The sequence below is a fragment of the Cynocephalus volans genome, chromosome 18 (genome assembly GCF_027409185.1).
Source record: "Cynocephalus volans isolate mCynVol1 chromosome 18, mCynVol1.pri, whole genome shotgun sequence".
Classification (NCBI taxonomy): domain Eukaryota; kingdom Metazoa; phylum Chordata; class Mammalia; order Dermoptera; family Cynocephalidae; genus Cynocephalus; species Cynocephalus volans.
Window position 1 is genome coordinate 10260024 of NC_084477.1, and position 25568 is coordinate 10285591.

At 35.1% G+C, this 25568-nt stretch overlaps 1 protein-coding gene across 1 annotated transcript in view; it reads right to left on the reverse strand.

The window, feature by feature from the left end:
* The window catches only part of DNAH14 (dynein axonemal heavy chain 14), a 338933-nt gene that overhangs the window by 103435 nt on the left and 209930 nt on the right, over window positions 1–25568 (reverse strand). Inside the window, exons 46-53 of the mRNA XM_063082910.1 lie at window positions 22078–22139; window positions 21101–21291; window positions 18916–19044; window positions 17736–17870; window positions 13424–13591; window positions 12328–12498; window positions 7884–8051; window positions 6655–6747 (exon numbers count right to left, since the gene is read on the reverse strand). Of these exons, the coding sequence (XP_062938980.1) occupies window positions 6655–6747; window positions 7884–8051; window positions 12328–12498; window positions 13424–13591; window positions 17736–17870; window positions 18916–19044; window positions 21101–21291; window positions 22078–22139 (1117 nt within the window). The remainder of the gene's footprint in view (window positions 1–6654; window positions 6748–7883; window positions 8052–12327; window positions 12499–13423; window positions 13592–17735; window positions 17871–18915; window positions 19045–21100; window positions 21292–22077; window positions 22140–25568) is intronic.

Genomic DNA, 25568 nt, shown 5'->3' on the forward strand with positions numbered 1-25568 from the left:
TTTCATGTTGTAGTGTGTATCATAGTTTGTTCCTTTTTACTGCTGAATAGTATTCTGTTGTATGGACATACCACACTTTGTTCATCAATTCACATTGATTGACATTTAAATTGTTTCCACTTCTTGGTTGTTATGAATAATCCTGCTATAAACATTTGCATACAAGTCTTTGAGTGGACATTTGCTTTATGTTCTCTTGTGTATATACATTGGAATGGAATTGCTCAGTTATATAATATGTATTAAATTTTATAAGAAACAGGCATATCATGCCCCACATAAAGATGTTTTGGTCAACAATGGACAGTATGATAGACTGCATATATGATAGTGGTCCCATAAGATTATAATAGTGACTCTGCCACAAGTAAGAAAAATTTTGCCATTTGCAGCAACATGGATGAACTTGGAGAAAATTATGTTAAGTGAAATAAGCTTTCAGGTACACGAAAAAACGCTCAGCATCATTACTCATCAGAAAAATGCAAATCAAAACCACACTGAGATATCATCTCATCCCAGTTAGACTGGCCATTATTAAAAACAGAGAATAACAAATGCTGGTGAGGATGTGGGGAAAGGAGAACTATTCTACACTGTTGGTGGGACTGTAAATTGGCACAGCCATTATGGAAAACAGTATGGAGGTTTCTCAAACAACAACAAATAGAGGTGCCATATGATCCAGCAATCCCAATCCTGGGTATATATCCAAAGGAATGGAAATCATCAGTTGAAGGGATACCTGCTCTCCCATGTTCATTGCGCCTCTATTTATAATAGCCAAAATATGGAACCAACCTAAGCGCCCATCGACAGATGATTGGATAAAGAAAATGTGGTATATATATACTATGGAATACTAATCAACCATAGAAAAGAATGAAATTCTGCCATTTGCAGCAACATGGATGAGTCTGGAGAAAATTATGTTAAGTGAAATAAGCCAGACAAAGAAACAGAAATACCATATGTTCTCACTCATAACTGGCTGCTAGGAAGGCAGGGAGGGAGGGAGGGACAAAGGAAGGAATAAAGGAAAGAAAGAAAGAAAAGACCACAACGATATGTTGAACTTTCAGAAGGAGAGAACAAACCTAAGGATACTAGAGATGGGGGGAGGAAGGGAGGGGGTTTGAGAAGTGATAGGTCGGGCAAAGGGCATAAAGAAATATCACGATTTGTAAGAATGGATGTGCTAATAATAAACAAAGAAAAAAAGAAATAAGCCTGGCACAGAAAGAGAAATACCTCATGTCCTCACTCATAGTGGGAGCTAAAAAAAATAAATAAAAAAATATAGAAAGAAAGATACAGCAATCACAATAATACGCTGAACTTGCAGCAATGCAATCTCATGATAAAACTTTAATGGATGAGGAGTTGCTTCTTAGGGGTGAACAAAGAAAGTGTTTTCTTGGCAACCAAGGATTTTAGAATATTACATAAATTTAACTGATAAAACATCAGCAGGGTTTGGGAAGATGGACTCCAATTTCAAAAGTTCTACTGTAGGTAAAATGCTATCAAACAGCACTGCATGCTATAGAGAAATCTTTCATGAAAGGAAGAGTCAATGGATGCAGCAAAATTGTTAGCATGTGTTTAGCAAGAAACTATTTTTAAAATTAAGGTATGTACATTTTTTTTAGACATGATGCAACTGCACACTTAATAGACTACAGTATAGTACAAACATAACTTTTATATGAACTGGGAAACCAAATATCTGTGTGACTCACTCTACTGTGATACTCACTTTATTGCAGTGGTCTAGAACCAAATCCGCAATATCTCCAAGGTATGCCTGTATCGAACTTTCACCACCCTAAAAAATCTCCTGTGTTTTACCTTCCTTTCTTCCTACAAAACCCTTGGCAACCACTAATCTTTTTACCTTCTTCATAACTTAGCCTTTTCCAGAATGTCATATAATTGTAATCATATAGTATGTAGCAGCCTTTTCAGACTGGCTTCTTTCACTTAGCAATATGTCTTTAAGATTCATCTATGTCTTTTTGTGGCTTGATAGCTTATTTCTTTTTATCTCTGAATAATATTACATTGTATAAATGTACCACAATTTGTTATTTCATTTTCTTATTGAACACCTTGGTTGCTTCCAGTTTTTGATGATTATGAATAAAGTTGCTATAGTCATTTTTGTGTGAGCAGTTTTCTAATCAATTTGGTAAATATGTAGGAGCACGACTGATGGATCATATGGTAAGACCATGTTTAGGTTTGTGGGAAACTGCCAGACTTTTCCAAAGTAACTGTGCCGTTTTGTATTCCCACAAACAATGAATGAGAGTCCCCGTTGCTCTGTATCCTTGACAGTAATTGCTATTATCAGTTCTTTAGATTTATGTCACTTTAATAGGTGTGTAGTGGTATCTCATTGTTGTCTCCCCTAATAACAATTGATATTGAGCACATTTTCATATGCTTTTGTGAGATATCTGTTTATTTTACTTTATTTTTGGTATGTGTATTTAAATTTATTTTTTCTAATTGACACATTGTAATTGTACATATGAGGGGACTTCATAAAGTTCATGGAAAAATGGAATTAAAAGATAATTAATTAAAATTAAAGAGGAGGGAACACTTCCAAACTCATTCTATGAGGCCAGTATTACCCTGATACCAAAACCAGACAAGGACACACATACAAAATAAAATTACAGACTAATATTTCTGATGAACATAGATGCTAAAATCCTCAATAAAACAGTAGCAAATGAAATTTAACATCACATTAAAAAGATCATTCACCATGATCAAATAAGATTTATCCCAGGGATGCAAGGATGGCTCAAAATACATAAATCAATAAACATGACAAATCACATTAACAGAATCTAGGACAAAACCCAAAGAATCATTTCAATAGGTTTGAAAAGGTGTCTGTAAAATTCAACATTCCTTCATGATAAAGAGATTCAACAAATTAGGTATTAAAGAAACATATGTCAATGCTCTGAAGGTCTTATATGAGAAACCCACAGCTACCATCATAGTGAGTGGGGAAAACTGAAAGCTTTTCTTTTAGATATGGAACAAGACAAGGATGCCTACTTTCACCACTTTTATTCAAAACAGTACTGGAAGTCCTATCCAGAGCAATTAGGTAAGAGGAAGAAATAAAGGCCATTCAAATTGGAAGAGAGGAAATCAAATTATTCCTCTTTTCAGATGACATAATCATAAATATAGAACACCCTAGATAGTCCACCAAAAAACTGTTAGAGCTAATAAATAAACTCATAAAGTTTCAGGATACAAATCGAACATGCAAAAATTAGTAGCATTTCTATATGGCAACATCAAACTAGCTGAAAAAGAAATCAAGAGAGTAATCCCATTTATAATAGTTACAACAAAACCATATTTAACCAAGGAGGTGAAAAATCTCTACATGAAAACTATATAACTTTTTTTTTTTTAAAAGATGACCGGTAAGGGGATCTTAACCCTTGACTTGGTGTGGTCAGCACCACGCTCACCCAGTGAGCGAACCGGCCATCCGTATATGGGATCCGAACCCGGGGCCTTAGTTTTATTAGCACCGCACTCTCCCGAGTGAGCCATGGGCCGGCCTGAAAACTATATAACTTTGATGAAAGAAATTAAAGACATTAATAAATGGAAAGACATCCTGTGTTTATGGATTGGAAAAATTAACGTTGTTAAAATGTTGATACTAGCCAAAATGATCCACAGATTCAATGAAATCCCTTTCAATGACATTCTTCACAGAAATAGAAAAAAAAAATCCTAAAATTTGTATGAAACCACAAAAATCCTAGAATAGTCAAAGCAATCTTGAGCAAAAAGAACAAATCTGGAGGCACCACACTACTTGACTTCAAAATATATTACAAAGATACAGTAATCAAAACAGCATGATACTGGCAATAAAAATACACACATAGTCAATGGAATAGACTAGAGTGCCAAAAATAAAACCATGCATTTTTAGCTAACTGGTTTTCAACAGAGGTGCTGAGAATACTCACTGGGGAAAGAACAATCTCTTCAATAAATGGTGCTGGACAAAACTAGATATCTTCACATAGAACATCAAAACTACACTGTTATCTCACACCAGATACAAAAACAACTCAAAATGGATTAAAGACTTAAATTTAAGACACAAAACTATGAAATTACTAGGAGAAAACATAGGGGAAATGCTACATGACATTGGACTGGGCAAGGAACCAACCTAAATGTCCACTGGCAGATGACTGGATAAGAAAAATGTAGTATGTATACTCAATGGAGTATTACTCTGCCATAAAAAAGAAAGAAATTCTGTCATTTTCAGCAACACAGATGAACTTAGAAAAAAATTATGTCAAGTGAAATAAGCCAGGCACAGAAAGAGAAATACCACATGTCCTCACTTATAAGTGGGAGCTAAAAAAAAAAAAAAGAAAGAAAAAAGAAAGATAGAAACAACAATCACAATAATAGGTTGAACTTCCAAAAAAAAAAAAAAAAGAGAGAGAGAACAGAACTGTGGTTATTAGTGGTGGGAAAGAGGGAGAAGGAGAGGGGTTAGCAAGAAATTGGGTAAGGGTCACAAAGATTGATTACATTTTATAAACATGAATATACTAATTATCTTGATTTGATCACCACATATTATACATGGGTATTGATATTCATATCTGTATGCCACAAATATGTCTGTTGGCCATTTGCATATCCTCATATGAGAAATGTCTATTCAGCTCCTTTGCCCATTTTTTAATTGGGTTACTTGTTTTCTTACTGAAAGCTGGGCTGCAAATTATACTACAAAGCTATGGTTACCAATATAGCATGATATTGGCATAAAAACAGACACTCATACCCATGGAACAGAAGACCCAGAAATCAACCCACATAACTTACAGCCAACTGATCTTTGACAAAGGCAACAAGAACATACATTGGGGAAAAGACAGCCTCTTCAATAAATGGTGCTGGGAAAACTGGAAATCTACATGTAGAAAAATGGAACTAGACCCATACCTCTCACCATATGCCAAAATAAACTCAAAATGGATTAAATACTTAAATATAAGACCTGAAACTATAAAATTCTTAAAAGAAAACATAGGAGAAACACTTCAGGAAGTAGAACTGGGCAAAGACTTTATGAATATGACCCCCAAAGCACAGGCAACAAAAGAAAAAATAAACAAATGGGATTATATCAAACTAAAAATCTTCTATACTGCAAAAGAAACAATTGACAGAGTGAAAAGACAACTTACAGAATGGGAGAAAATATTTGCAAACTATGTTTCTGACAAGGGATTAATATTCAGAATATACAAAGAACTCAAACAACTGCACTCCCATTTTTATTGCAGCTATTCACAACAGCCAAGAGATGGAATCAACCTAAATGCCCATCAATGGATGAATGGATAAAGAAAATGTGATATACATACACAATGGACTACTATTTATCTATAAAAAAGAATAAAATCCTCTCACTTCTGGCAGCAGGGATGAACCTAGAGAACATGACTTTAAGTGAAATTAGCCAGGCACAAAAAGACAAATACCACACTATCTCACTCACATGTGGAATCTAAAAAATGTTTTCTTATAAAAATAGAGAGTAGAAGAGTGGTTATCAGAGGCTGAGAATAGCGAGAAGGATACAGGGGAAGAGCAATGGGGAGACGCTGGTCAACAGAGAAAAAAGTAACAGTTAGATAGAAAGAATAATTTGGGGGGTTCCATTACATAGTAGGGCAACCAATAATATATATATATACACACATATATATAATAACATAGCTAATAATATTGTATATTTCAAGATAGCTAGAAAAGACAAACTTGAATGTTATCACCACTGAGAAATAATACATGTCAAGGTAATGGATATGTCAACTATCCTGATTTGATCATTTTATAATGTACACATGTGCTGAAACATTGCACTATACCCCATAAACATGTACAACTATTTTGTATCAATTATAAACAAAATCTTTAAGTGGCAAAAAAAGGCAAACAAACAAAAATAAAGCTCTAGCTGTTCTTAATGCAAAAAAAAGTCCTTTTTGGAAAAAAGGCATAAATTAAACTAAATAATCATAAATAATTGAAGTATAAAGTAAATAACTAAATAGGCATAAATAATAACTTACACAGGTATTCATAAATAATATGCTTTATGTATTTGGATAAATATGTTGGATTTCATTTAGCTTTCCCAAAGCTTTTCTCTATTCAAAATATTTGGAAATTTTCCAAGAATTTAACTCCCACTTGTTCTCATGAGAAGCAAAACTTTCTGCAAAGGCTCATGTTTCTAAATCAATATTAAATTAAGTATATTATTTTTGAAGGTCAGGATCCACCTGTAAGGATATTAATGCTGAGGATACAATAGAGATGGTGCCAGATCCATCCATTTTATTCACATCAAATGGCTTCCAAAAAGAAATCACATTTTTATGTGCTAACAAATTTCTTATGCAAACTGTAGAGAGGACAAAGGTCCTATGCAGTAACTCAATTATGGTGATTTTTTCATAAAGTGTGGATAAATAAAAGTTCTGTAAGTAAAGTAGATTTTATTGGAGTTTCTTAATTTTTATTTTACAAACTTAAAAACATTTGAAAAGTGTAAATTTTTACCAGTAACATATGACTCCCTGGCTGTCGAAGGACCCTTGCTGCTCTTGTGATGTGTTCTATGGCTTCCTTGAAGAACACCATGGAATGAGAAATCTAGTGGAGAAAATGCAACAAATAAACTGTTTACAGGTATAGGAAAATCAGATGTGCTTTGTGGTATTACATACAAGGACAGAGAAATGAGGATGACTATTCTAGTGATCCAGTGATCTAGATCCAGTATGCTGGTTTACATTAACATTTGGGGAAAGTAGATTTGCACAGTGAAGACCATCCCTATGCTAATATTTTTATGAGCAATATTGGGGAGGGGTCACAGGGTTGAGAGGAGAGAATGAAGACAACAACAGTGTCCAGGCTGCTTTTCTGTTCTTCTTTCTTGGCAGGTTGGAAGAGTGGCGAGAAGAAGAGACTTAGGAAATTAATTTATGCTATCTGACTTCATTGGTGTCTGTTCCAGCACATCTCTGCCCACAACAACAATAGGAAAAATATAAAGAGCCACAACTATTTTGCTGCCCCTTGTTACTACTCCAATCCTGTTGCCACACTCTCCTTCCCATTTCTTAACTTTTAAAATTCTATTCATTCAACTCCCTATGGTCTCAGTTGTGCATCCTGTCTTTAAAATTATACCTGATTAAGTGAGACAAAATAAGATGAACTGCTGTTGACCCTTGAACAACACGGATTCGAACTGCATGGGTCCACATGTATGTGGAATTTTTTCAGTAAGTACTGTAAATGTATTTTCTCTTCCTTATGCTTTACCTAATAACATTTTCTTCTTTCTAGCTTACTTTATTGTAAGAATAGAGTATATAGACTGTATGACATGCAAAATGTGTGTTAATTGACTGTTTACGTTATCAGGAAGGCTTCTGGTCAACAGCAGGCTATTAGCAGATAGGTTTTTGGGGAGTCAAAAGTTATACGTGGATGTTTGACGGCATGAGGGGTCGGTCCCCTAACCCCTGTGTTGTTCAATGGTCACCTATAACATAAAACTGCATTTCTAATGTTCTTTCTTAAAACCTGAGGGCACACTTTCCTCCCTGATCTCTGTCTCTCTCTTACACACACACACACACACACACACACACACACACACACACACACCCCTTAATAATATTTGATGTGATATACATAACCATATGTACATGTATGTACATATATAAATATATACATATATAGCACTCCTTAGATTTTTATATTGTATATGTCTTTACCTCAAAAGATGTTGAACTTAACTTCATTTGGAATTCATCAAGTACACTGGCAAGTTTATCGTAGTCATTGGTATTCTGATAGATCCTTTTTCTATGCGACTTATTTATATCCAAGAAGTCTACAAATACAGTTGAATCAGTCATCAGTTTTTTTGGGGTCCACTGAATCTATTGTAAGATAAAAATTTCACACTATCTGTTAATAGCACAAATCTACTTGTTATCAAGATTAATATAACATATTTGTGTCAGAGAAGTTCCTGGCACAGTAGATGTAGGACTCAGGGGTTCTTAACCTTTTTTGTGCCATGGAATACTTTTGGCAGTGAAGCCCATGGACCTCTTCTCAAAAAAATATTTTAAAATGCATACAGTAAACAAGGAAACCAAATATATTGAAAGACAGTTCTAGCTAAGAACTCTTTGAGGGTCTGTGGACCCTAGGTTAAGAACCCCTGTTGTTGGAAATATCTTGCAGTTACCACTGACAGTCTGAGAAAAAGAATCCTCCCTTAGTCAATTACTAATTACCACCACAGTTCTGCAGTTTCCACACTTGTTTTCCTGGTCCACTTGGCAAAAACTCTTGCCTATCTTTCTCACCAAGGTCATGGGCTACCTCTTCTTTGAAGTCTGACCATTTCACTTTCCCTTAAAACTAGGTAGATTAAAATACTCTTTCCCCCACTGTCCTACCACTGTGGTGTGTGCGGAGGTCTGTCACAGCCCTTACAGAAATGTATTCTTCTGTAAGGTGTGTGGAGTCAGAACTCATGCTAATTTTCTGTAATCCTCAGCACTCACCTCACTTGGTATGTGGCACTGGAAATTCCTGATGGGCATTCAGAAGTGTTTGTTTAGCAAATGGTGTCATGGTTAAGAGAATACCTAGTGTCAGACATGTTGGGTTTGAATATAGTGACTCCATTAACTAGCTGTGTGACCTTGAGCAAATTCTTAACCTTACTTTGCTCAGTTTCTTCATCTGTAAAGTGAAGGTTTTAACAGGACCTACACCATAGGGCGTGATGAATGAAGGTTAACATGGATAATGATACGTGAAGCTCTTAAAACAGTGCCTGAAACGTATTAACTGTTACTAGAGTTACATTTAAAAAAAAAATCAACCAAGCAAACAATTGAATGATATCCTATAAACCCAAATTCTCACAAGAATAATTTATATCCTTATGTCCTTAAGGTTTGGTAATATGGTATTTAATTTGGGATATTGGAGCTGCTCTTGCTGTCCATAGGGCTGACCCTTGCTAGGGCAAGACCTGATTCCCATTAGTATTTGCTTGCTCATTTTCTAGTGGCCCAACACATATTCCTTGGTCTGGTAAAGTCTCAAAACTGAATTGCAGTTGATATTTATAGAGAGTTTAGGAGCTCTTCCTGAGACCTGTAATGAGCTCTCTTTAGATCATTATTTTGGCAAAGTCTCCCTATTCCTTCATTCATTCCTTAATCATTCATTCATCCCAGATATATTTATTGAGCACCAATTGAGGATGGGAAGATGTTAAATCCTAGGGATTTAGGAAGAGATAAAAATAAATGATTGTTCTCCTAGAACTCATAGATTGGAGATAGAGATAGGTAATTATTTTATAATAAGTTCTGTGATAGGAAAAGCCCATGATCCTATGAGAATACAAAGAAGGAGCACTTAATCTGGAAAGAGAATGGTGTTGGCCAGAAAAGGCTACCATGAGGTAGAAAGCATGAGTTGAATCTTTAAAACATTTTTTCTATTGTAAATTGATAAATTATACTTGTATGGGGTACAGAGTGATGCTGATTTATTAATACCATGTGAAATAATTAAATCAAGTTAATTAATATATCTGTCACCTCAAATACTTATTTTTTGTGGTGAGAACATTTGAAATTTATTCTCAGTGATTTTGAAATGTACAGTACACAGTTATTAACTATAGTCACCACACTGTGCAATAGGCCTCAAAAAAATGTAATCTTTCTGTCTAGCTGAGGCTTTGTACCCTATAACCATCACCTCCTCTTCTGCCCCAGCCCCAGCCTCTGTAACCACCATCCTACTCTCTGCTTCTATGAGTTCGATTATTTTAGATTCCACACATAAGTAAAAACAACAGGATTTGCCTTTCTGTCCCTGGCTTATTTCACTTAGCATAATGTTCATGAGCCAAATCTTGACGGATGGCCAGGAGTGAGCTAAGGGAAGGGACCTGCAGGTGTAAAGGCAGAGGCAGTATATACTATGCTGCATCTGGCTGGAATATGGGTGTGAGATGCTCAGATTTCTGGCATGGGTGGAGGCTTGGATGTTAACGCCAGTTGCTGTGGTAGGGAACACTAGGGCAGGGCACCTCAGTGATGGAGCGAGTGCAATGGGTGGAGACTGGGAATGGTTTTACACATGCTGAGTATGAAGTGCCCAGAGTAACATAGGATAGATTTAGAACTCAAAGCAGGGTCTAATGCTGAAGTTCAGGCTCTCTCCACCAAACCATCAGCCTGTATTTGAAATGTAGGTATAAGGTTTAGTTCCTTATACCTGTATTATGTATTAGTTCTCTTCTGTATTATGACAGGTTATGTTTATTGAGAAATTACTATGTGTCAGAAACTGCTCTAAACATTTTACAGAAATCAGGGCTATTAATTCTCACCAGTTCTATGAAGCAGGTATCATTACTACTCTTACTGTAGAGATGTAAAAACTGAGACACAGAGGGGTCACTTACCCAGGATACAGCTCATAAATGGAGGAGGTGGGCTTTGAACTTGGGCACAGCTTGTATTTGTAATCTCTGTATTATATTGCCTCTCAGGCTGTTAGGGAAGAAAAGTGAAAACAATAGAAGAGTGGGCTGGAGAGCCTAGTGTTTGATTGAAAGAAATTAGAAACAAGATAATTCTGAGGCATCACCAAATAGCAGCCTCAGGAAGGCAAAAAAAGAAGAGCCGCGCACTAGGCAGAGCCAGAAAGATTCTAGACAAGTGAGTGGAAATAGTGGTGGGTGTGGAAATGGAAAATGGGTTACCTTTGGGCCTTTAATGGACAGATTATTTTACCAGATGGTAAAAAAAAAAAAAAGGTTGGAGGGTAGAAGCAATAAGGATTAACATAAATAACTATATCAAGAAGAATCTGGGCCAAAGAGCAGAAAACTTGGATTAAAAGAAAGTGTTGATAGGAATATCCAGATGGAATTTTTAAAAGCTTTCAGAATTTGTGACTTACCTTAAAAATGTATATGTGTACATACAAATGTACTTACGAGCAGGTACTTCAAAAAGTTTGTGGAAAAATAGAATTAAAATATAATACGAATCTTTCCCTGAACTCTTGGAAGACCCCTCATATATACAGTCATACATTTACATATACGTATATATGTTATATTCTGAGTTTATTTGCATGCATGTATAACTATCTTTATCTCTACGCATAAAGTTTATGTTCTAAAATTCTCTTTCACTGTTGTATAATATAGTTGTGCCCTTGAATTTATTATATTTCTTAAACTGTTATTAATAGGGTAGAAGAAAGTGGCACCACCAAAGAAGACAGAAAAAGGAAAGAAGAGTTATCTTTGGAAAAAAATGTGCTCCTTGATTATATCGAGAGGGTTAGCAAAGAAGTCTAGCAATGAAACTGAGTTCACTGCTCCCTCTAGTCACAATCCTTTTAGTGTGAATCAAATTACTGAAATGCTTCCCTTTGTTACCTGGATTAAAAGACCGGCTGTGAGGAAACTAAAGTTCAAAGGGACAGAGAAGAATGAGGAGTCTTGTTGACATATCAAGAGAGTGGACAGTTCTGCTAGTTCTGTAGGAAGACGGGCAGTTTCAAGGCTCCTAAGAGGCCAAAAGCGTGAGCACAGGCATCAAGACCTTATTATCTCCATCACATCTCAATTTATACTTTTCGACAGTTTCAAGTGAAAATGGAATTGTTAATAAAATAAAGTTTCTTTCATTAATATAGAAATATTTGAGGACTTTCATAAAACATTTTTGCACAAGACTCCACCTACAATAATTTAAAAAGTTGATCTCATAGAAGTAGAGAGCAGAATAGTAGTTACTAGAGATGTGGAAGGGTGGGTGAGAGGGGGAAGTTGGGGGAGGGGTTGGCCAATGGATACAAATCTACAACTAGAAAGGAAGAATAAGTTTTAGTGTTCTATAGCACTGCAGGTTGACTATAGTTAAAAACAGTTTATTGTATAATTTCAAATAGCTAGAATAGAGATGATGAATGTTCCCAACACAAAGAAATCCCAAATGTTTAAGGTGATCGATTGCTGATTACTTTGATTTGATCACTGCACATTGTATGCATGTATACAAATATAACATTGTATCCCATATTCATGTATGACTATTATGTGTCAATTAAAAATAAAAAATTTAAAAAGATAATAAAATAATTTTTAAAATGTAAGTTTACCTGAAAATAGTTCTCAAGTTCCTTTGAAAGCAAATGATAAAAAAGGCTTTTTTCAGCAGCTTCAATTAAGCGATCGTGAAACACGCGGGTGGCTTCGTGAACAAAGAGCAGAGCAGCCATCTCTTTGGAGTTAATAACAGCCTTGTCAGCTTGCAACAATCCTAGCAGAAGCTATTAGGGATTTTTAAATAACATTAAAAAAAAATCATTAGTGAGGTAGTATGTGAAATAAAGGCCCAATTTTTGCAGGTTTATGTTTCATTAAAAATAGAAGCAATAAGCCAAGGTAAGGATTGCTGATCTGTACAAGTGCTAAACTGAATTTCTGATGAGACAGGAAAGTTATGTCAGGGAAACTTGGCATAAAATCACCCTTAGAGGGAGGATGTTTCAGGGACTCCTTAGCTACACCTAAGGGAGGCCTTGCTAGGATGGGAAGCCATGAGCCTTGACTATGGTGCTGACTGGAGGCAGAGTGTTGGAGGCGATACAGAAGTACCTCCGAATGTTGTATGTTTCAGCATTCTAGATCTGGATTTCAAAAGTCTTATTACCAATTTCAAATATTATATGTGCTATTTAGGGCTACAGTCCATAGCAAGGGGTGAAAGAAACTGTTTCTCTTAACATTTCAATTTTGAAAATTATTTAACCAAGGCTGTTGACTAAATGAGCACTGTTGGCAAAATCTGTGAAAACTCAAGCATGTCTATAAAGTGCATACATGCTTTCATTTTCTGAAAGCTAGAATAAAATCTCAGAAATAAAACAAAGCCAAAATTGATGTTATAATCTTGCCACTTGTTTCCTGGCTGAGGATCTTAGCTAATATTCTAACAGTCTTAGTGGGTTCATCATTGAATTTTCTGCATGGAATTATTTTAACCATTCTGTTTAACTAACTCTTGGGATAAGCTGCTAATAAAAGCAAAACTAACCAACATAAATTTCACTTTTCCCCCCCTTCTAACAATTTAATGTTGACAGTCCAGTGAGTAGGGAAATGGAGAGAGAAAGAGAGATAGAGAGAGTCAGTAAAATTACATCTCTTCAACTTAAATTAAAAATAAGCTAGAGAATAAATTTTAAAACAAACCTTAAACACATCTCGAAGATTAAACATGTAGTGGCATTTTGCTGGAGCTGGTAACATACTCTGACATACTTGATAGTATATAGCTAGGGAACAAGATATTATCTGATCCTTACTTTTCTTAACATCGGCTGTGAAGTTATTGATGGAGAAATACATTCCCAAGTGGGCCTTTAAAAAGAAATTTTATAATTTGGTTTGCCAAAAATTTTAAGTATAGACTATTTCTGGTTAATCTGTACTAAAAAGCAGACTTGTGTACTATAATGAAGGATTAATTTCATTAGAAGTCTTAATAATTAAATTCCATTCAAAACAGAATGATTGACTAGTAAAAAGATGCTCTGGGTGTTGCAAATTGGGGAAAATTCCAACTGGTCCTAGTTTGGTGAATGGTCTAGAAGCATTGATATGTGTTCTCTGGGGACAACTTATGTCCCACCTCTGTATATACCAGGTGTGCTAGGAGCCGTGCCATCTCCTTGCTCCCCAGTAGATGTTATTAGAAGTGTAAAGTGATAGAGCTATGACCTCAGTCTAAATTGGTATACATGTATACTTTCTTGTAAAAACTGAAACATTTTATGGGAAAAAAGGCTCAACTGGAAATTGAGTGTGATGAGAAAAATAAATCTTATGCAACATTACTAAATTCTTCAAAACTAATCTGAAAAGCCCAGGACTGTATGGGTTCACTGCAGATCTGTACCAAACCTTCAAAAAGGAATTGATACCAATTGTCCACAAACTATTCCAAGAGATTGAAACAGAGGCCATTCCCCCAAACTCATTCTATGAGGCAAATATCACCCTGATACCAAAACCAGACAAAGATGCATCAAAAATAGAAAACTACAGGCCAATATCCTTGATGAATATAGATGCAAAAATCCTCAATAAAATACTAGCTAACAGAATACAGCAACACATACACAAAATTATACACCATGATCAAGTGGGATTCATCCCAGGGATGCAAGGTTGGTTCAACATACACAAATCAATAAATGTGATACACCACATCAATAAAATCAAAGACAAAAACCATATGATCATCTCTATAGATGCCAAAAAAGCATTTGAAAATATAATATTCATTCATGATAAAGACCCTCTACAAGTTAGGTCTAGATGGAAAGTATCTCAACACAATTAAAGCCATATATGGTAGGCCCACTGCCAATATCATCCTGAATGATAGGAACAGGAACTAGACAAGGATGCCCACTCTCACCACTCCTATTCAAGATAGTGTTGGAAGTAGTAGCCAGAGCAATCAGAGAAGAGAAGGAAATAAAGGGCATTCAGATTGGAAAAGATGAAGTCAAACTGTCCCTGTTTGCGGATGATGTGATCCTATATATTGAACAGCCTAAAGCCTCTACAAAAAACCTCTTAGAGTTGATAAGTGATTTCAGCAATGTTGCAGGATACAAAATCAACACTCAAAAAACAGTAGTATTTCTATACTCCAACAGTGAACATGCAGAAAAAGAAATAAAGAGGACCAGCCCGTGGCTCACTTGGGATAGTGTGGTGCTGATAACACCAAGGCCACAGTTTCAGATCCCTATATAGGGATGGCTGGTTTGCTCACTTGAAGAGTGTGGTGCTGATAACACCAAGGCCACGGGTTCAGATCCCTATATAGTGATGGCTGGTTGGCTCACCTGGGAGAACGTGGTGCTGACAACACAAAGCCAAGGGTTGAGATCCCCTTACTGTCATCTTTTAGAAAAAAAAAAAGAAAAAGAAATAAAGAAAGCTAGCCCATTTACAATTGCCACCAAAAATATAAAATACTCAGGAATAAAGTTAACCAAGTATGTGAAAAATCTCTATGAAGAGAACTACAAACCACTGTTGAGAGAAGTTAAAGAGGACACAAGAAGATGGAAAGATATCCCATGCTCTTGGATGGGAAGAATTAACATTGTGAAAATGTCCATTTTACCCAAAGTGATCTACAAATTCAATGCAATCTCCATCAAAATTCCAATGACATTTTTCTCAGAAATGGAAAAAATTGTCTAGACATTTATATGGAATAACAAAAGACCATGCATAACCAAAGCAATCCTGGGCAAAAAATAAAAATAAAGCTGGAGCCATAACACTACCTAACTTTAATCTATACTACAAAGCTACAATAACCAAAACAACATGGTACTGTCATAAAAACAGACACACAGATCAATGGAATAGAATAGAGAACCCAGAAATAAACCCATACACCTACAGCCATCTGATCTTTGACAAAGGCACAAAGTCTACACACTGGGCAAATGGTGCTGGGAAAACTGGATATTCATATGTAGGAGAATGAAACTAGACCCATACCTCTTACTACATACCAAAACCAACTCAAAATGGATTAAAGAATTAAATATACATCCTGAAACAATAAAACTCATTAAAGAAAACATAGGGGAAATACTACAGGAAGTAGGAGTGGGTACAGACTTCATGAATATGACCCCCAAAGCACAGGCAACCAAAGGAAAAATAAACAAATGGGATTATATCAAACTAAAAAGCTTCTGCACATCAAAAGAAACAATCAACAGAGTGAAAAGAAAACCAACAGAGTGAGAGAAAATATTTGCAAAATATACATCAGACAAAGGATTAATATCCAGAATATATAAGGAACTCAAACAACTTTACAGCAAAAAAAAAAAAAACCCAATTAAAAAATGGGCAAAGGAGCTGGACAGGCATTTCTCAAAGGAGGATATATGAATGGCCAACAGACACATGAAAAAATGCTCAACATCACTCAGCATTCAGAACATGCAAATAAAAACCACACTGAGATACCATCTCACTACAGTTAGGATGGCTAATATTCAAAAGACTGAGAAAGATAAGTGCTGATGAGGTTGCAGAGAAAAAGGAACTCTCATACACGGTTGGTGGGACTGCAAAATGGGGCAGCCTTTATGGAAAATGGTATGGAGGCTCCTCAAACAATTACAGATAGATCTACCATATGACCCAGCTATTCCACTGCTGGGACTATACCCAGAGGAATGCAAATCATCATGCTGAAGGGATACCTGTACTCCCATTTTTATTGAAGCACTATTTACAATAGCCAAGAGCTGGAATCAGCCCAACTGTCCATCATCAGATGAGTGGATAAAGAAACTGTGGTATATTTACACAATGGAATACTACTCCTTTATAAAAAAGAATGAAATACTGCCATTCTCAACAACTTGGATGGTCTTAGAGAAAATTATATTAAGTGAAACAGGTCAGGCACAGAAAGAGAAATACCACATGTACTCACTTATTTGTGGAAGCTAAAAATAAATAAATAAGTACATATACAAACAAATAAATGGTGTGGGGGGAAGAAGACACAACAGTTACAAGAATTCCTTGAACTTGTTAAGACGAGTGAATAGATATGATGTAGTTTGGGGGGAAGGGATGGGGGTGGGAAAGAGGAATAGGTAAAGGGACACAAAAATCAACTACAATGTATATTGATAAGTTAAATAAACAAAGAAACAAACAAATAAATAAACAAACATAGTCTAAATGAAGCTCTCCAGGGTAGGGAGTTGGGGGGGGGACTAATCTGTGTTTTTTTTCTTCTTCTTCTTCTTTTTTTTTTAGAAAAAGCACTTGGTAATTCTGATGCATGTGATCAATAGTTCACACACAAAAAACCCCCCAAAACCAGGCCAACCCCGTGGCTCACTCAGGAGAGTGCGGTGCTGGGAGCGCCGAGGCCGTGGGTTCGGATCCTATATAGGGATGGCCAGTGAGCTCATTGGCTGAGCGCGGTGCGGGCGACACCAAGCCAAGGGTTATGATCCCCTTACGGGTCACAAAAACCAACAAACAAAGAAACAAACAAAAATCCAAAAACCTGTTTTAGAAGAAAGTATACATGTAAGCCATTCCAGAGTGAGGTAATAGTTCCCTCAGTCCTTTTTATTCTATATGAAAATGAAAAGAACAAATCAATTCTAGCAAAAATCAGGGCTGCTTGTTAAAAATACAAATTCCTGAGCTCCATCCCTGATACACTGGATCAGAATCTCTGAGAATAAAGCACTGGAGTCTGTGTTTTAAACACGATTAAACATGTACCACATGTGTTTCTTATGCACACTAAATTATGTTTTTGATATTTAGAGGCAAATTATAAGTATAGGCCAGAAAATATAGGGGGGAATAAAATTTCTCCCTTTAAGAGAATTTTCATTCAATATTAGTGGTTTTCAAGTTCCCACATTTTTCCTTATACTATGGAATTAAATTTTAATTTTTTCAGTAGAAAATGAACCAGTTATATTACCTGGAAAATAGTATGTAAGGCACTTTGTGGAGGATGAGGCAATACCAGTATGGAGAAATGTTTGAGGAGACGTGGGCTAATGTCATTCCCACCAGTTGGAACACAAGCTGCAACTACAGACAGATCCTGAATACTCTGTGGGAAGAATAAAAAGGAAGAGGAACTAAATGCATCTGTAGGAAGTGAAATATATAGCCACTTCCCCACCCCAAATGGACAAAAAGATTTTAAAACATTTAGGCAAAAAGATTAAGATTACTATGTACTGCAAAACAAAAATTTCAATGATAATAGAAATCTACCTTTTTAGAAGTAACCCACCCTAAAATGTTGTTTCAAGATATGTTACTTCTAGGAGGTTTTCTAAATGTCATCAGGAAATAGCATACCCCTCCCCCACATTTTTTTTTTTTAAAGCAGTTACTGGAAAATAAGCAATGTTATCCCGGTTAGCAGAGAGGATTCTAGTTTATAGTGACAAAAATCTTGTAGAGTGTGTCTCCAGAATGACCAGGATTGGCTTGGGGTGCCATCTAATTTTACAGATGAGGCATCTGAATTCCAGAAAGTTTCAGTGATAGAGTCAGTTCTGGAACACAGGGCTTGTGATTCCAGAGATGAAACCAAATAGGGAGAAAAGTGCATTTGAATGTATACATATATACTTAAAACTAAAGCCATTCTGTTTTGGTTCAATGTAACAAAAAAATTGCCCAGAAATACTTCCTTGAGAATTTGACTTTGCAATACTTCTAAAAATCTTTGTTTTGTGTTCTGGAAAACAAAATCTTATTTAGAGATTAAGAATGCATTTGGTAGTCTACATTTTCACTGGTTTCTCTCATATGTACTAACTGATGATGCATTGAAAAATCTGATTAACGATATAGTTAACAGTGCTGAACACTATTTGACTCAGAAACTAAATCTCTAGGACATAATTGTAACTTTTGCTAAGATTTAAACCCACTAAAAGTAGAATTTCTATTAACCCATGGACCTGTTCTAAATTGCAAAGACATAAATTGTCATGATTAATTTAGGGTCTCAACTTTGCTTAACATGCCCATATGGCTAGACTTTCTAAATTTCTCACTTAATTCACTCAATATTGTTATAATATTTGATTTATTGTTAAGCAACAATATTTAATGTAAATAAAATCTTAGTTACACTGTACCTTCCATGTATTTTTTTCAGTATCATAAATCCCTCCCAAATCTAATAATTGTCTGATCAATTCCAGGGGTGGCTGTGCTCCATACATATCTGATACTGGCATATTCATGTCATCAATAAATACTACAATCTTAAGGAAGACAAAAGGTTTTAAAACATTAATTAGTACTACCGTTCTTTAAATTATGAATTAAGTATTTTAATTATGCTATTAAGAATATTAAGAAGAAAATTATATGTAATAATGTCCATTTTCTATTAAAAACAGCAGACTAAATTCTATTTTGAAGATATGATCTTAGAAAACAATAAGTTTTCATAATTGCAGGAACTCTATTCATCCTCTATAGACCTGTAATAATTATGTCCGATAATAATTAGAAATGTACCTAACGATAAAGTATCTAATTGTGCTATTACAAAGGAATATGGCTATTATTCATTCAACCTTTGCTTACTGAGTTCCTACTATTTCCGAGGCATTGTTGTAAGTATTTAGCTATTTATGTCACATACGCTCTGGTTTGGGAATAAGACTATCATCTGGAACCAGACTTTTAAAATTCTGCTGCAGATGCTGTTGCTATGAAAAACCAGCAGAAATTCAGACACATTTCTAATTTTTAAAACTGTGTTACTTTTCACCTTTGAAAATATTATGCATTGAAGTGTACTGATTATAATCTCTATGTGCTTTGGCCTCTTTAGATTGTATTTATTTTTGTAAAACAAGTAACTAATTAAAAAACATAAATAGCCATTTGTTTTGAATTACTATGTAATTACCTAATTAGTAGCTGTCAATATAAATTTTTAATAAAACACTCAGTTGCCTCTTTTGTATCACAAACTGACTGAAATTTCTTTTTCTTGCACTTTTATTGGTGTAATTAGGTTGATCAGTTATTAACCTTTTCAAAATCCTGACAGTTTACCCATGTAGGCAAAGACCCCACAAGTTTATCCATATCTTCAGTTAAAATCAAGGAAATTTCAAGCAAACTCTTAAGAGTTCTTGAAATTGATATTCACAGGAGTTAAATTGTGACTATCAATTTCAAGAACTTATGACTGGATAAGGAAAATGTGGTATATATACACAACAGAATACTACTCAGTCATACAAAAGAATGAAATTTTACCATTTGTAGTAACATAGATGAGTTTGGAGAAAATTATGTTAAGTAAAATAAGCCTGGCACAGAGGGAAAAACACCACATGTCCTCACTCCTAAGTGGGAACTAAGAGAGAAAGAAGGAAGGAAAGAAAGACTTCAGTGGTGTATTGTACTTGAAGAGGGAGAGAACAGACCTAGGGTTGCTGGGCCGGGGGTTAAGGAGGTGGGAGGGAGGTGGGGAGGGAGGGGGCACTGGGGAGAGGTTGGGTGGGGGACATGGGAAATAATTGCAATTTGATGTGGTGCGCATGCTGATAGCATCGATTTTCTCACACCACATTGGGCACAGGTGCTGATGGTCAGCTCTTGCCCCATGAAATGTATTAATCAAAAAAAAAAAAAAAAAAAAAAAAAACCCTCAGGGGTTACTAAGGAACCCACGTAATTAATTTTCTTATTAATGAATCTTCCATGTCTGTTTACCCAAGCTTATTTTACGGTACTGAACTGGAATCACTGACTGTAAGTTTCAATTGTGACAGAGAGTTTGGTTCAATAAATGGACAGTTAATAACGTGCTAGGCAGACAGAGGGTAAGAATAAGGAACATCCAACACTATTTTAAGAAAGTAGGTAGTTGTCACAAAGCTCTTCTCTTATTATACTGGTAACAAGGCTATTCTCTTCATACCTTTCCCTGAGACTGTGGATACCACAAATTCCTTTAACTTTTATAGTCCTAATCCATGATCACAGGAAGAAAATGTGGTAGAATATACAGTAACAAAGCAATTGGCATCTAATCCATTTTCCAGTCTTTTTGTCTCTATTCATATTTCAGAACTTCTTTCCAGTAATTAATTCTGCATCAGTATAATTCATCATGTTGGAAATGAAATTATATTGATTTAAAAACCAAAGTTACCACTATAAAGAGCATCTTCAAGGAATGTTCAGGAATGTATGTTACACATATTTTTTTCTTTTTATTAGTATTAGTTAAAATAAATCAATTTACCATTTGGATAGTATAAGCAAATTATTTAACAGGTGTGGGAGGTGTTTTACCCTGTTGTTTTTTGGTGCTCCAAGAGTGTCTTTAGTTCTTCTTACTAACTTCTTAAGAATCAACTCCTTGGTTTTGGTGGCTGTCGTATTGGTGCAAAAATTTATTGTAGAGGCTATAATTCCTTTATTATTATTGTTATTTCTAAATGAACTTTCATCAGTTCTAACTTCCGGATTTTTAGTAGTATTATCTATGATGCCAAATATGAAAAAAAAATTTAGAATACCTTAAGAATATTTTTGCTTTATTTTAAGGTGTCAAGAAATTTGAAAGTTACATAATTTTATTATATTGCTATCACTTTCAAGAAGTTACTTTAAGAGAAGAAACACCAACCTTGGAATGTTTCCTTACTTTTTTCTGCTAAATCTTTGCAACCATAGCTAAATGCAGCAACACAAAAGCTCACAGAATTCTCTATTCATTTATGCATGACAGACACATATACATTTTTAAATCTAAAAGCAGTATGCAGCTGTGTGCACCAAAGGCATCTAATTTTGATTAGATGTCCACAGCTATCTCTGTGACACCCTATCTTTCTCTCTGAGGAGTGGAGTGGCTGGTCCCAAAACTACTGAGTCAGAATTTTTAAGAATGAGGCTCCTGAAACTTCACATATATTTCTATTGTACAGCTTGATTTGAGAGATCCTACAGAATCATAACTTTTCTATTGCACTATGTCTAAAAGCATGAAAAGACAGAATAGACAAATACTGCCTTCAGTTACTTCTAGACTTAGTCTGTGGTTCCACTGATAAGGCAGGTATCAGCTTTCTGGTGAGCAGATGGAACAACTCCTTTACCATAAGTATTCTGCCTTTTGAGTAAAGTTTGAGGGGGTATTGGATATTTTTCAGGATTTTTAATTTTAAATTACTGATTGAAATTTTTATTTTCAGATTTTTGAAAGTAAGAAATGACTTGCATATGGTTGAGATGGGAAAGTTTTGAAGCTGTTCTACCACACATACCTGGATTTCCAGTTGCTGTCTTATGAGTGTCAGAAATCAAGATGCTGATATTCTGTCTTAGGCTATTGGAATAAAATGTTTTAAAGATTCAAATTTCATTTATATAGCATAGTAGCTGTATTAAAAAAAATAATGAAAGTGACAGCATTATGTATTATTTTACTTCTATCTCCTACAAGAAAACAAGTTTTTGTTTTCTGTTCACACTTTTACAGATAACTTTAGTGCCACCAGTAGAACTGATACCCAAACTTAACAAAACATGTGCTAACATTAGAAGATGAACTGGGAAAATTCCTATTATGCCAGGATATTGAGCATTTTCTACATATAGTAAGTAATTACTTTAGCCAGAAAAGATAACATGAAAGGTAGCCCAATGTGGGCTGATATTGCTAATATAATCTGAAAACATATACACGGTAAGATTAAATAAACAGAGATTAAAAAGCAGAGAGCAGCCAGAGACAGAATCAGAAATGGAAATCCCAAGAAAAACAGAGGAAGGGAAAAGGGCAACATTTTTATTCATTTTTTCTTCATTCTTTTTGAAATTTTCTCATTTGTTTGATGCCAAGAAAACTTTCTGGACCATGTCCTTGGGAAAAAAAAAAGAAGAAAGATCTTAAACAGACAATCTAATTTTATACCTCAAAGAACTATAAAAAGAAGAACAAACTAGGGCTAAAGTTAGTACAAGAAAAGAAATAAAAAAGATTAGAGCAGAAATAAATGAAATAGCCATTAGAAAGACAATAGAAAAGATTAACAAAACTAAAAGTTGATTTGTTTGAAAATGTAAACAAAATTGACAAACCTTTACCTATAATACCTAAGAAAAAAGAGAGAAGACTCAAATAAATAAAATTAGAAATGAAAGAGGAGACATTACAATTGATATCACAGAAATACAAAGGATAATAAAATACCACTATGAACAATTATACACCAACAAATTGGATAAATTAGAATGGATAAATTCCCAGAAACTTAAGACCTACCAAAACTTAATCATGAAGAAACAGAAAGTCTGAACAAACCAATTATGTGCAAGGAGATTGAATCTATAAAAAGTTTCCTGTTAAAGAAAAGCCCAGGACCTGATGGCTTTACTGCTAAATTCAACCATTTAAAGACGAATTAATATCAATTCTTCTCAAACCTTCCTTATCACTTTACAAATGCATTTTGACTCATGGATCACTCAGCAAAAGACCCATTCACCATTTACTTTGGTCTTGTTTTTAGGTATTGATTTTCTCATGTTTGATTGAAAATAATGGTCTTTATTGCTAAAACCCACTTCAGTGTAAATACTGAGCATACAGTAAAACTTATTTTTTCAGACTTCATTATTTATGACATTTAGTTAAGTAATGATTCCTATTGTATTAAATGTTCCAAAAATAATTTCTCTGATTTTGTTTTCTTTTCGGTCGCTGGCCAGTACAGAGATCCAAACTCTTGACCTTGGTATTATCAGCACCACACTTAGTGAGCTAACCTGCTAGCCCCATTTCTCTGATTTTTAAGACCTTATTTAAGTGTAGTAGGATTCTATTCCAAAATCGTTAGTGTAAGATGGAGATGATGGTGACTTGGACCAAAAGTGGCATTGAAGAAAGAGGAGTAGACGAATTCATGATATATTTGAAATAGAACAGACTTGACTAGTAGAAGATTGGATGTGGGGTGGGGGAAAATGGAGACACAGGGATTGGAAGGAAGCAGATGGGCTATTAGAGATTGGCTGATGAGGGAAAAGGGGGGAATTCAAGGATGATTTCTAGGTATCAGGCTTGAATAATTGGTCTTGTTTATTCAGATGAGAAAAACTTAAGGAAGAATTGGTTTGGAAGAGAAATCAAGAGTTAAGCTTGAGACGTTTATGAGACATTCAAGTAAGTGTGCATGTGACATAGGCATTTGGACATATGAGTCTAACGATTAGAGGAAAGGTCTGATATGGGCCTCTCCACAATTTTAATAGCATGTTAAAAAGATCATTCACCGTGATCAAGTGGGATTTATCCCTGGGATGCAAGGAGCTTCAACACATGCAAAATAATAAATGTGATATACCATATTAACAGAATGAAGTACAAAAACTATAAAATCACCTCAATAGATGCAGAAAAAGCATTTGACAAAGTTCAACACCTTTTCATGATAAAAAGTCCCAACAAATTAGGTATAGAAGGAATGTAGCTCAACGCAATAAAGGCCGTATGTGACAACCCCCAGCTAACATCATACTTAATGGTGAAAAGTTGAGAGCTTTTCTTCTATGATCAGGAACAAGAAGAGGAGGCCCATTCGCACTATTTTCAATACAGCACTGGAAGTTCTAGCCAGAGCAATTAGGCAAGAAAAGAAATAAAAGGAATTCAAATCAGAAAGGAAGAAGTGAAATTGTCTGTCTGTTGACAACATGATCTTACATATAGAAACACCTAAAGATACCACCAAATCTGTTAAAACTGATAAATAAATTCAGTAAAGCTGTAGGATACAAAATCAACATACAAAAATCAGTTGCACTTCTATACAACAACAATGAACTGTCCAAAAAAGTAAGAACACAATCCCATTTACAATACCGGCCCAAAAATATTTAGGAATAAATTTAACCAGTATATGAAACATCTGTATATAGAACACTATAAAACACTGATGAAAGAAATTGAAGAAAACACAAATAAGTGAAAATATATGTTCATGTTTATAGATTGGAAAAATTAATATTGTTAAAATGTTCATACTGCCCAAAGTGATCTACAGATTTAATGCAACCCCTATCAAAATTCCAATGTAATTTTTCATTTTTCCTGTGGAGCCCAAAAGACCCTGAATAGCCAAAGCAATCTTGAGCAAAAAAAACCCCAAAGCTGGAGGCATCACACAACATGACATCAAAATATACTACAACGCTGCTGTGGATTGAATTGTATCCCACAAAGCCCATGTATTAGAAGCCTAACTCCCATTGTGACAGTGCTAAGAGGGTGGGAAATCCTATTACGGTAATTGAAAGGTGAGCCTTGAAGAGGTGATTAGATTGTGAGAACCATGCCCTAGTAAATGGATTAAGTTGATGGTTTAATGGTGGTCAGGAGCGTGGTTCTGAGGACTTCAAAAGGAGAGTACATGAGGAGCTCTCTCTCTTGCTCCTGCCTTTCTCACAATGTGATACCCTGCATCATTGAAGTCACCACCAAAGAAGATCCTCACCGGATGTGTTCCTTAGACTGGACTTCCCAGCATCTGAAACTGTAAGCAATAAATATAGTTTCTTTACAAATTACCCAGTTTTAGGTATTTCTGTTATAAGCAGCAGAAATGGACTAATACAAATGCTATAGTAATCAAAACAACATGGTATTCGAATAAAAACAGACACATCAACCATTGAGACAAGATAGCCCAGAAATAAGCCCACGCATTTACAGTCAACTGATTTTCAACAAAGGTGTCAGGAATACATAATGGGC